Raw genomic sequence first — 12,131 nt, 5'->3', positions numbered from 1 at the left:
GTTGAATGAGAGGCGGTGGTAGTGGGGAACCAAGGGGGGCCACTCCAGCAGCTGTGCTTCGAGAGTCTAAGCAACACTGCCGGCAGCAAGACGCTTCTTCACAATCACTCTCAAGCCTGAATGCCAGAAAAGGGGGACGGGCCAGGCTGGGCTACGTTTCTGCATTGGAAAATTGTGGTTTTAACCCAGAGCTGCAGTGCAGATAAGTCTTAAAGCCTTTCCCAGAATGAAACTAAGGAGCACGTAATGAAGATCCAAGGAGGTTGATTCAAGACTGTCAAACAAATACAGCACTTCACACGATGCAGCAGTGATGGAACTCACCATCACAAATTTTAGTGACAGTGGCTAACTTAGTTTTTTTTAAAAGGTATTGGGCAGATTCATGGAGGTATATATCAGTGGAGATGCAGCAGTGATGGAACTCGCCATCACAGAATTTAGTGACAGTGGCTAACTTAGTTTTTTAAAAAAGGCACTGAACAAATTCATGGAGAATTAGCCAGGACACCTAAACAACACTTCTGTGTTCAGAAGCAGTATACCTTTGAACCCCATCTGCCAAGAGAGGCCTTTGTGACCTTTTGGGGAGGTGTCTGGTTGGCCAATGTGGGAAAGAGGATCAATCATGGTTATCAGAAGAAGAAGAGATTGGATTTCTTCTACCCCACCTTTCACTACCCAAGGGAGTCTCAGAATGACTTACAAACTCCTTTCTTTTCCCCTCCCCATGACAGACACCCTGTGAGGTAGGTGGGGCTGAGAGAGCTCTAAAAGAAACTGCTCTTTTTCAAGAACAGCTCTTATCAGAAGAACTATGGCTTGTCCAAGGTCATCCAGCAGCTGCAAGTGAAGGAGTGGGAAATCAAACCCGGTTCTCCCAGATTACAGTCCGTGCACTTAACCACTACACCAAACTAGCTCATTCAGCAGTGCTCCGAGTTAGCTCATCAACCTTTTACCCATACCACCCTGTTCCTGCGCCAAAGACGCTTCCTTTCCCTCCCTTCCCCCACCCGTTTCTGAACAAAATTCTTGGTGGACTGTCTCAAGGCTCACCTTCCTTATCCTGAATTTTTGCTTTTACATTCTCAATCGTGTCACTGGGTTCCACCTCAAGGGTGATTGTTTTCCCAGTCAGGGTTTTCACAAAAATCTGCATGGTGGCAGCTGCGTATCACCTGGGGGAGGGGGGAAGAAGACACAGTCAAAATAACAAAGTGTTGGATTCAGAGCGAAAACAGCTGACTTTAGGTCTCTGCTCCGCCGGTAGGCAAAGTTTTCTTCCCCAGATTGCAGAACTGGGGACCTAGAGGCTGAGCTAACAGTGACCCGCAAGACATCAGCCTGTGGTTATTAGCCACCATGTGTTGCTACCAGATAAACAAACACAAGGGAAGAAATAATCAAGTTAATCACACAGAACATTTTGAGCACCGGGTGCGAATCAGTATCTATTGTCAGCACGACTTCCAAATTTTACATAATGAGATATTCACTCAGTGGGGAGAGATTTGCAGTTTACGATTTTTCGTTTAACCGGAAACGTTTTAACTATTCATAGAATAGAATCATTAGAGTTAAAAAGGGCCACACAGGCCTTCAGTCCAACCCCCTGCTCAGTGCAAGATCAGCCTAAGGCAGCCCTGACAAGCAACGTTCCCTCTAATTCTTCCCCCGAGCAGAATGTAACTACTATAATCTTAAAATGATCAATGGGCAGTGCAAGACCCTGTGCGGCTCCAGACTGTTGCTGAGTGGGGCTTCCTGTGTTAATGAGTGGCCGCTCACGTGCGCAGCTTAGAGGGAACAGTGCCGACAAGTGTTCATCCAGCCGCTGCTTGAAGACTGTCAATGAGGGGGAGCTCACCACCTCCCTAGACAGCTGATTCCACTGCTGAACTTTTTCCTAATATCCAGCCAATATCTTTCCACCTGTAATTTAAACCCATTATTGCAAGTCCTATCGTCTGCTGCCAATGGCAATGGTTTCCTGCCCCCTTCTATTACTGTAAGCTATCTTGAATCACAAAGAAATGCAGGATATGTTTTAACAGAAAATGGCAGCTAGCAGCAGACGCAACCCTGTCAAACTCAAGCACGCCTAGTCTCCCTTTTCCACCCCACGGTTGCCAACCTTAAGGTGGCAGCTGGAGATCTCTTGCGAACACAACTGATCTCCAAGCGACGGAGGTCAGTTCACCTGGAGAAAATGGATACTTCCGAAGGTGGCTTTATATGGCATTATAACCCACTGAAGTCCCTCCCCTCTGCAATCCCCGCCCCCTCAGTCTCCACCTCCCCCAATTCCCAGGTATCTCCCAACCAGTGTTCCCTCTAAGCTGAGTTAGTGTGAGCCAGCTCACAGTTTTTTAACCTCCAGCTCACACATTTTTGTCTTCACTCAGGAAGGATGGGGCTCCAGAGCAAACTAATCTATGCTGCAGCCAAATCGCTTGCTCACCACTTTAAATGCCAGGAACTCACAAGGCAGAATTTTTGCTCACAGGACTCCACAGCTTAGAGGGAGCACTGCTCCCAACCGGTGTTCCTTCTAAGCTGAGTTAGTGTGAGCTAGCTCACAGTTTTTTAGCCTCCAGCTCAGACATTTTTGTCTTAGCTCAGGAAGGAGGGCTCCAGAACAAACTAATTGATGCAGTAGCCAAATTGTTTGCTCACAACTTTAATGCCAGTAGTTCACAAAGTGGAATTTTTGCTCACAGGACTCCACAGCTTAGAGGGAACACTGCTCCCAACCCAGAGCTGGCAACCCCATCCGACCCGTCTTGTGGCTCCCTCCTCCCGCTGAGATCCAGGTCACCCTAAACACAAGACGGGCGTTCTTGGGCAGGAGCCGAACAAAAGGAACAAATAAAAATCCCCAAATACAAAATAAAGCAGAGAGAGAGAGAAGTCACGGACTGGGGAGGAAGGCACACATTAGTTGGCTGACCAAGACCTACGAAGCGGAGACGGAAACACAGATAAATCGATACAAATACCCACGAAGCCCCCCGCTCCCCCTTTTCTCCTTCTTCTCCCCCATCCCAGCCCCGGGGGAGGACCCAGGCGTCCGAGCCGAGGCCCCCTCTCGCCACCCACCCGCCACGCGCTCCTCCAGCCTCCCTCGGCCGAACAGAAAAAGAGCGAGCTCCCCGCGGCGGAAGCGGAAATGCACCCTTCTTCCGCTTCCTTACACTAACTTTGGTCTATATTCCCCGCCCGTCTCGTCACAGGCGTCGCCTAGGCGACGGCATCGCCTTTCCCGGCTGTCTAACCAATCAAGCCGCACGCAGAGATGTGTCGTAATCACGCAGAAACCTCTCTCCCCTTCCCGAGTCACCACCCTCGAGTCTGGCTGGGGCGGGGAGGGGGGAGCCAAAGAGGAAAAGGCATTCGGTTACACTGTAGAGAGACACTTCCCGTTTCCAATTGAAGGAGAGGTAAGGGAGCGGTGAGAGGACGGCGGAAGACAGGAAGGCCTGGCGTGATCTGGTCGATGGGGTCGCGAAGAATCGGACTCGACTGTGCGACTGAACAACAACAAGGGAGCGGTGAGCGACTGCAGCCGCCTGCGAACGCCCCTCTTCGTTGCCGTGTTCGAAGGAGAACCGGAAGTGTAAATACACAGGCTTTATCTCTTTAAAGCAGAGAGGGGAGGAGCGACGCTCCTCCTCGACGCCGAAGCTGCGTCACAAATAGCCACGCCCCCTCCAAAAGCACGGGCAGGGGCTCGCTTACTCCTTACTGCGCAGGCGCGCATGTCACAATACAGGTGATCGTTCTTTTGCTAGTAGATTTCGACGCGGTTGCGCGGCTTTCCGTGAAGATGGGTGTAAAGACTTGTAAACTGTAATAATAAATAATATTTCTTGCTCGGGATTTATGTCTGAAGACCTTTTGTAAGAAAATCACTAAAATACAGTTTGTCTGTGTAACCCTTGTCATAAAAGGTTTAAAATTTAGGGAGCAGGAGGTCACAGTTCCTCACATATCGCCAACTGCAAGAGCTGCACTCCCTCGGTCTGTCTGGCCTGCAGCAGAAGAGAAGACCCAGAGCTTGGCTGAGGGAACTGCTTATTTCCATACAAATACATGGTGGGCCCAACCAGGGCAAAATTGCAGATTAGAATTCCCTTTTAGGAGCTAGATCAAGATGGGTAGCCACGGGAGTCCGTCTGCAGCAGTAGAAAAGAGCAAGAGTCCAGTGGCACCTTAAAGACTAACAAAAATTTGCGGCAGGGGAGGAGCTTTCGTGAGTCACTGCTCACTTCAGATACCTCGGTAGCAGTAGAAAAGAGCAAGTCTCTCCACTTTTAAAGCTAAAGAGTTTTTGAAACGCCAGTTGGGGACAGATGATGAGTCCAAAGAGGGAGAATCGAAGTCGAGTGACTCTGCTACCTCGGGAACGGAAGAGGATTCTGCGGCAGAAAAGGGTGCGGAACCTGCCAGAGTGGTATACGATTTTAGAGACAGAAAGCCAAAGTAAAGGCAAATGGACTTGGAAAATGGCCTTTTGAAACGAAGAATAAGAAGATGATCAGAGACTTCTCTCATAACAACAAAGTAACATATAAGAAGCGAACTGTTGTAAGCAAGAACTCAACAAGTATATTGTGATAATAAAACTAATTATACTAATATATTTACTAACAGTGAAAAGATCTCCTCCTCTTGGGGTTTTAGTTGTGTGGTTTGCTTTTCTTTCTCCTTAGTTGTAGTCCCTCCCCTATATTTCTTTGTAGTTTGTAGTATTTGCAAAATAAAAAATATCCCTATGGGGATTTAAAAAAAAAAGAAAAAGAGCAAGAGTCCAGGAGCACCTGAAAGACTAACCAAATTTGTGGCAGGGTAGAAGCTTTTGAGAGTCACCGCTCACTTCTTCAGATAGTTTTATAAAGGGTTTGTCAATCTGTTAGTTGTTTTGATTAAAGATGTGGTTTAAAGTCTGGTGTAGTGGTTAAGAGCGTGGACTCTAATCTGAGAGAACCGGGTTTGATTTCCCCACTCCTGTGTGTGCAGCTGCTGGTGTGACCTTGGGCCAGCCACAAGTTCTCTCAGGAGCAGTTCTCAGAGCTCTCTCAGCCCCACCTACCTCACAGGGTGTCTGTTGTGGGGAGGGAAAGGAGTTTGTAAACTGCTCTGAGACTCTTGAGTGACGGGCGGGGTATAAATCCAATCTCCCCTTCTTCTAAAGCTTTTCACCAGCAGGAGCTTGAGGGAAGAAACTGCTAATTTCTTTGCAGGACCAAGCCTGAGAAATCCAGAGCAGTCGTAGCGACTACTGAAGAGCACATGGGGAAGGGTGCAGCCCTGCCATTTCTCTAAATGAACATTTCCCCCCTTTTCTTGTGTTACTGGGCACTGTTTGCTAGGGTTTGCCATTGTTCTGAAGAGCCTGTTGTGCAAACGTCGGTCGCTATGTTCATAGCCACTGTGATTCAGGTTCACCTGAAACTGCAAAGCAGTTGGGTTTATGAGAACTCTTTGTTACCTTGAATGTTTCCTTTTTTTTAAAGCAATTTTGCAACTGCTTATCAAGCCACAAGGGTGCTGCACTTTATTGACTTGCACCCATAAAGGGTGAAGACTGGCTTGCTTTCAAAAGCACCGAGCAGAACGCTGTGAGCACATGCCCAGGACACTTCATCCCCCCCCCCATGGAACAAACATTCCCTCTAATTTCCAGAGCTCTTAGGACACAGTGCCTCTGTGCATACAGTGACTAGCCTATCCCCTGCAGAAACCTCTGCTGCTTTCCCCAAGAAAGGAGAATTGTTTGGCCCTGTATAGAGCCAAGGTTCCCCCTCCCCCACAACACCTGCCTCTGAAATACATATTTTTCTTACACAATTACAGCCTCCTCCTCTGACAACAGGCTGATGCAATTCTTGCCTCTTGGGAAGCCAAGCTGCATCCGCCTTTATCAGCTAGCAGGGCACGTCCTAACCAATGCTCCCTCTAAGCTGTGGAGTCTTGTGAGCAGAAATGCTACTTTTTGAGCTACTGGCATTAAAGCTGTGAGCAAGCAATTTGGCTGCTGCATCAATTAGTTTGCCCTGGAGCCATCCTTCCTCAGCTAAGACAAAAATGTGTGAGCTGGAGACTAAAAACCTGTGAGCTAGCTCACCCTAACTCGGCTTAGAGGGAACACTAACTCAATAGATCGGCACAGACTGACCCGTTTGGTGTAGTGGTTAAGTGTGTGGACTCTAATCTGGGAGAACCAGGTTTGATTCCCCACTCCTCCACTTGCACCTGCTGATGTGACCTTGGGTCAGTCACAAGCTCTGGCACAGCTGTCCTTGAAAAAGAGCAGTTTGTGTCAGAGTTCTCCCAGCCCCACCCACCTCACAGGGTGTCTGTTGTGGGGAGGGGAAGGGAAAGGAGTTTGTAAGTCGCTCTGAGACTCCAAGTGAAGGGCGGGGTATAAATCCAATCTCTTCTTCTCCTCCTTGACTCTAATCGATGAGACAACTTTCTGATGAACGCAACTCTTTTATTGGTTATCGCCTCTTTATTAGTCTCTGTAAACTTTTAGCGGTACAAAAATATTTCTTCTTTATGTTTTTGCATCTTGTGAGATTACACCGGGGGGAGGGGGTGTCAACGCCTCCCCCCTCTCTGCGCACAAAACGTTATTGTTCCTGTGCTGAACTCTGGCAAAGGAACTCTTAATACAGACAGTGGTGCCACAGTGGGGAAGGGAGACTAAAAACCAGGCAAAGGACGTGGACACCCTTTGTGGTGCTGTAAACAGAAGGCGGGGGCTGTCAAAACAGGGCTTAACGAGGACAGAAAGCAATCAGACGGCTAAATGTACTTCCTGCAAGGTGAACGCTTTGATGCACAGGGGCCTCCATTTTTTAGCTATTAACGTGCATCGCTGGAGGCCAGGAGTGGACGTATACCTTTTACACTGAGTCAGAGGAAGCCGTGGTAGATAACGACAGAGCCCTTGCACCCTGTTGGGTTAAGCAGGCTTGTAGGGAACTGGGGACCACACCTCAGCTAAAGCAACAGAGGTCTTTGGAAAGAACCACTGCGGCAATCTACCTGAAATGTCACCTGCGCAAACCCCGTATCTGGACAGGAGCCGTGTGTGATCACGGCTTGTAGCAAAGGGGGTCCAGGCAACGACTGCTGATGGACTGGGCTCCAGGGACAGACTGAAGCTAACACAGAGGCTGCACTAGGGGGACATATGTGTGACTGGAGAAAGACGGAGTCGCCCATTCTCACCTGCTCTCCTTCCTGTCTCCTCGGATGTACTTCTGCTCTCCAGCTAGAGGCTGCAGCTTTGAGAACCTGGCTTTGTACAGTCTGCCCAAGAGATAATTTACAGACCAGGCTACAGCAAATGGGAGAGGGCAGGCTGCATAATTTGTCGCCTCAATGAATCCCCGTAACGAGAATACAGCCGTTACCGGTGGCCCAAACCCGGCAGGCGCACCTTTGTGCAAGCAAGTGAGCAACGCAGCTGGCTGGTTCCCCCGCAATTTGGATCCCGTTAATGTACAAACTCGCTCCGCATTTGGCAAGTGAGGGATTGGCGCCGTCAGGGAAGTGACAGTTCATGCACAAGCCCCTGTGCCCACGCTGACTCCTCTCTCCTAGGACATGGAAATAATTGGGCAAGACGACACAGAGATACAGAGGTGAAAGGGATGGGCCTCCGGTGTGTGGTCCTGACGGTGGAGGAAGGAAAAGCCCATAGCGCTGAGGCTTTGCCCGGCAGTCTAGTCCGTCTCGTTGCCATCGTCATCTGTGACGCTCTGTCCGTTCACTGCCGGCGAGTCGTAGGGGCCCTGGGAGAGGTCTTCGAAGTCATGGCTCGTGGTGGGGGAGATGATATCTGGGCTGGTGTCGCAGGATTCAGTGCTCTGCTCTGAGGTAGCGATGGTCGTGGCGGTGCTCTTGGGGATGGGGTCGAAGTCGTCATCCTCCAGGATGGGAGATTCGTGGATATCTACGAAAGAGAAGGGGAGAGGCGATCGGACACCCTGGACTGGTTCCCGCTTCTTGCAAGCACTTGCTTACTGAACGACGGGAGAAGAAGCGAGGAATCACTCGGGAGGTCTTGGGCGAGGTGCCTTGTCCAAAGCCTGCCCAAACACTGGCCTTCCGTGTCACAGATGGCTGAGATAATGTTTGCAGTGGGGACAAATGTTCATGTTGCACATGAAAAGCAACATACCAACATTATCATCCATTCCATCACTCTCGAGCATGACCCAGAAACAGAAACCACAGATGAGCTACGCTCCCTGGCTGGAGTCAACAGGAAAAGGGCAGAGTGTCCCTTTTCCCCTTGAGAAGGCGGCTCCAGAGCATGAACAGACACAGCAAGAGGCTCGTAAAGCCTCCCTGGTTACAACATGTGTTGAGCTCTTAATACTCCAAAGCACAGGTGCAGTGTTGAGCTCTTAATACTCCAAAGCACAGGTGCAGTGTTGAGCTCTTAATACTCCAAAGCACAGGTGCAGTGTATCTTGGATTATCGCTGTGCCTAATAGTTAAGCACTTGGGACCCATTCCAAGTCCCAACCAGAGCAAAGCAAGACACCCACATGGAGGGTTTGCACCTATTCAAAGGTAGGCTTACCAAGTCCTTACCGAGAATCGGCGGGGGACACATACTTCTTCTCAGGACCATTCCCGCATGGAAAACAGACGTGCCGCACCATGCCGTCGCCAGGAAGTGATGCTGGGTGACGCTCTGGCAATGGGGCTGGAAACTCGATGGTACCATCGAGTTTCCAGACCCATTGTCAGAGCGTCGCCCGGCATCACTTCCTGGCGAGGGCATGGTGCGGCGTGGGTGTGTTACATGTGTCATGTGTCCCCCGCCGATTCACCGTAGATACTTGGTAACTCTAGTCAAGGGAGTAGCCACGTTGGTTTGCAATGGAACAGCTAGATTCCAGCCCAGGAAGACCTTAAAGAGCAACAAGGTTGTTTTGGGCACAAGCTTTTCAGAGTCTACACTCCCTGACACAGTGCATGCTGCAAAACATCTTGTTGGCCTCTACGGTGTTCCTGGACTGGGACCTACTCAAGGAACTCCCTACGCGTGCGGGAAAATGGGACTTCGAACCCCACCCCCAATAGTGTCGATGAGGCCTGAGCGTACTTCAACCGGCTGGGGAAAGCAGCTGAAAGTTCCTTAAAAGAAAAATGGATTCAAGGTAAAGGGGTTGGGGCAGTGTTCCCTCTAAGCTGAGTTAGTGTGAGCTGGCTCACAGTTTTTTAGCCTCCGGCTCACAGATTTTTCTCTTAGCTCAGGAAGGAGGGCTCCAGAGCAAACTAATTTACACAGTCGCCGAATCGCTCGCTCACAACTTTAATGCCAGTAGCTCACAAAGTAGAATTTTTGCTCACAAGACTCCATTGCTTAGAGGGAACATTGGGGGTGCTTCAACTGAGAAAAAGGAAGGTTTGGGGATGGGATTTCCAAACGGTTATACTTCTGCTCCACAGTCCCCCAGGCCCCCGATATGCCACTGCTAAGCATAATGCAACATTTGGTGTTGAGGATTAAGATTGTTGTGCCCTGTTTGGGAATAGAATTGGAGACAACACGCGTGGACATGTGTGAGGCTGCCTTATACCAAATCAGACTATTGGTCCATGAAGGTCAGTATTGTCTACTCTGATTGGCAGCGGCTGTCCAGGGTCTCTCACATCACCTCCTACCCGGTTCTTTCAACTAGAGATGGCGAGGATCGAACCTGAGAACCTCTGCATGCAATGTAGAGGCTCTTCCACTGAGCCACAGTCCCTCCCAACATACAACATGCTCAGACTTACTGCTAAAGGCCTCTGGATACTGTTTTGCTAGCTTCCCTTTCAGTGTCCTGCAAGAGACAGAAGGTAAACCGTAAACAGGATGAAAGTAATGGGAAGACAATGCTACATAAAAATATAGGAGTCCCTCATTTCCACACTTCATTCAAAGCGGCCCACAGTTCCACACACTGGGCCAGAATCTGCTGCCCAAGAATCAAAGCTGCACTACCAAGACTTGGTGAAGTCTAAGTTCCAGGCCAGGCAGAGGGCCCTGAGGTCATGGGGCTGCTGGCCCGCCCACCTGATTCTCCGGAAAATGCTGTCCAGGTCTTTCTTCATCTCCACCAGTGTCCGGGTGTGATGGAGGAAACGCTCGTTCATCTGCTGCATTCGCATGCAGGACAGGTTGTTGAAGTTCAGCAGCATCTCATTGGTCTTCTCAAATCGGTCAAGCCTGGACAGGAAGGCAAACCGGTTTAATTGTGCTGGCTCAGAAACTTTTGTGTCAGACCTCCTCTGTTCTTGCTACCTGAGGTCAAGGACCCATCTTTGGGGATACAAGCAGCGTTACACAAGTAGGGCTACAGGAAAGTTCCGCCCTTCCTTCCTTTTCAAGGATCTCAAGTCAGCTTCCTGGTCTAAGAAGGGATAGACTACTCCCTTGTGGGTAACCCTCCCCCGGCCAAACTCCATGCAGAGAATTCAGTCTTTTCAGAATTCAAAAGAAAGCCAGTCACCAGAGATGGTTTCGAAAGAGGGTTCTTCCAGTGGCCTGGAGTTCCTCAAGCTTCTCTCTCACCTGGAAAGAGACTGTCCATGACAATCCTTGGGCTCCAAAAGCTAGCACTGTGCCATACCATGTCTTTGTTTCTCCCACCCTGCTCGAGCAATACTTGAGCAGACTATTGCACAAGAGGACGTCAGCAGGAGAGGAAATCATGCTGCTCCTCCAGTTTCTCTCCTGTCCCCCGTTTCCCCACCCGACACCCCTGGTGCCAGCGAAACATTTTAAATCTCTGGGAGCCAGGCTCATTTTTGAAAGGCATCAATACTCAGTACACTGACATCTGAGGGAAAAGAAAGGAAATAAAAATAAAGCCAGGGCGAAGAAACACAGAACTTTAAAAAAGAGAAAAGAAAGCAGGCCACTCACATATTCTTCTGAGCCAGGATGATGGCATTCACGTCTTCCGAGTTCACCATGCTGAGCACCCGGCTGCAGAAAACACCAGAGGCAGAGGGCTCCATCCTACTGTGAAGGAGGAAAACAGAGAAAGAAGGCTGAGAGACAGTGAGATGTAGAGATTAGTGGAACAGAAGAGGACCAGGTTCAAATCCCCATACCAACATGAAGTTCGCTACATGATACTTTTTATTTATTTATTTATTTAATTGGACTTATATCCTGCCCCCACCAGCCATAGCCGGCTCAGGGCGGCTTACATAAAATACTCAATACATGAAACAATTAAATACTGAACCAATCCCTCCCTTTCTCTTTCTGTCTTTGACTAACCTACCTCCCAAGGTTGATGTGAGAATAATAGTGGGGGAGGGGGGGCATGGACACCATCCTTTATTTCTTGAACAAAGGGTAGGATAAAGATCTAATTCAAAAAACTGAGTAGGTGAGGGAACAAAGGTGGCTTCCTACGCTAGTGAACATAATTGCAGTTATGCAAGAGAAAAGCAGGTGCTGCATCCAGATAACAGACCTCTCCCACTGCTTTGTGGAAGTGAGCCCAGCCGCGGCAGAGAGCAAGAAAGAGGACGCAACCCAACAGCATCTCTGCCAACCAGACTCGAAAATAAACCAAGATTATTATTTGTTTAATTTATACCTTGCTCTATCCCACAAGTGTGCTAAGGGCAGCTCACAACATAACATTCACAAAACAATAAACATAAGATCCACAAAACAACAAAAGCAACAAAACAGTAGATGGCACAATACACAATAACAGCCACAGCTAGGGTTGCCAACTCCAGGGTGGGGAAATTCCTGGAGGTTTAGGTGTGGAAGCTGGAGGGAGGGATTTGGGGAGGGACCACTTCAGCTGGCCATAATGTTATACAGTCTGTCCTATTAAGCTGTCATTTCCTCCAGGAGAACTGATCTCTGTAGTCTGTAGATCGCCTGTAATTCCAGAATTCCCCTAAGCAGGGGGAATGGGAGACCCTAACCTCAGTGGGCCACGGGAGAAGGAAAAGTTGCAGCTATCCCCCCACCCCCTCCCAGGTAAGGACCACCCACTCGGGTTGACACCTGCACCTCCCCCTCCTGTCAGGTTACCATCCTGGCCCCACCCCCCTACAGGCCCCTCCCCCACAAGCCACACCCT

General features: G+C 49.4%; 2 protein-coding genes across 2 annotated transcripts in view; both read right to left on the bottom strand.

Annotated features, from left to right (window-relative positions):
• LOC107110502 (nicalin-like) overlaps window positions 1-1,162 on the bottom strand; it is a 20,819-nt gene extending 19,657 nt beyond the window's left edge. The window contains exon 1 of the mRNA XM_015411288.1: window positions 1,060-1,162. Coding sequence (XP_015266774.1) covers window positions 1,060-1,162 — 103 coding nt within the window. The remainder of the gene's footprint in view (window positions 1-1,059) is intronic.
• Window positions 1,163-6,514: 5,352 nt separating this feature from the next.
• On the bottom strand, window positions 6,515-11,037 carry KXD1 (KxDL motif containing 1). The gene is made up of 4 exons (XM_015411295.1): window positions 10,943-11,037; window positions 10,091-10,243; window positions 9,811-9,857; window positions 6,515-7,969 (listed from the first exon to the last, which is right to left on the bottom strand). The coding sequence occupies exons 1-4, from the start codon at window positions 11,035-11,037 to the stop codon at window positions 7,740-7,742; spliced, it is 525 nt and encodes a 174-aa protein (XP_015266781.1). The 3' UTR covers window positions 6,515-7,739.
• Window positions 11,038-12,131: the final 1,094 nt, after the last annotated feature.

The sequence above is a fragment of the Gekko japonicus genome, unplaced genomic scaffold (assembly GCF_001447785.1).
Source record: "Gekko japonicus isolate JY-2015 unplaced genomic scaffold, Gekko_japonicus_V1.1 scaffold2190, whole genome shotgun sequence".
Taxonomy (NCBI): domain Eukaryota; kingdom Metazoa; phylum Chordata; class Lepidosauria; order Squamata; family Gekkonidae; genus Gekko; species Gekko japonicus.
Note: the sequence above shows the minus strand (reverse complement) of the source record. Positions and strands in the feature narration are given on the sequence as shown.

Coding starts and splice junctions, on each gene's coding strand:
- KXD1 (XM_015411295.1), bottom strand. CDS start 11,037: ATGGAGCCCTCTGCCTCTGGTGTTTTCTGCAGCCGGGTGCTCAGCATG. Junction 10,244..10,942: donor ATCCTGGCTCAGAAGAATAT/GTGAGTGGCCTG, acceptor CTTCCTGTCCAG/GCTTGACCGATTTGAGAAGA. Junction 7,970..9,810: donor GTATCCAGAGGCCTTTAGCA/GTAAGTCTGAGC, acceptor TCTCTTTCGTAG/ATATCCACGAATCTCCCATC.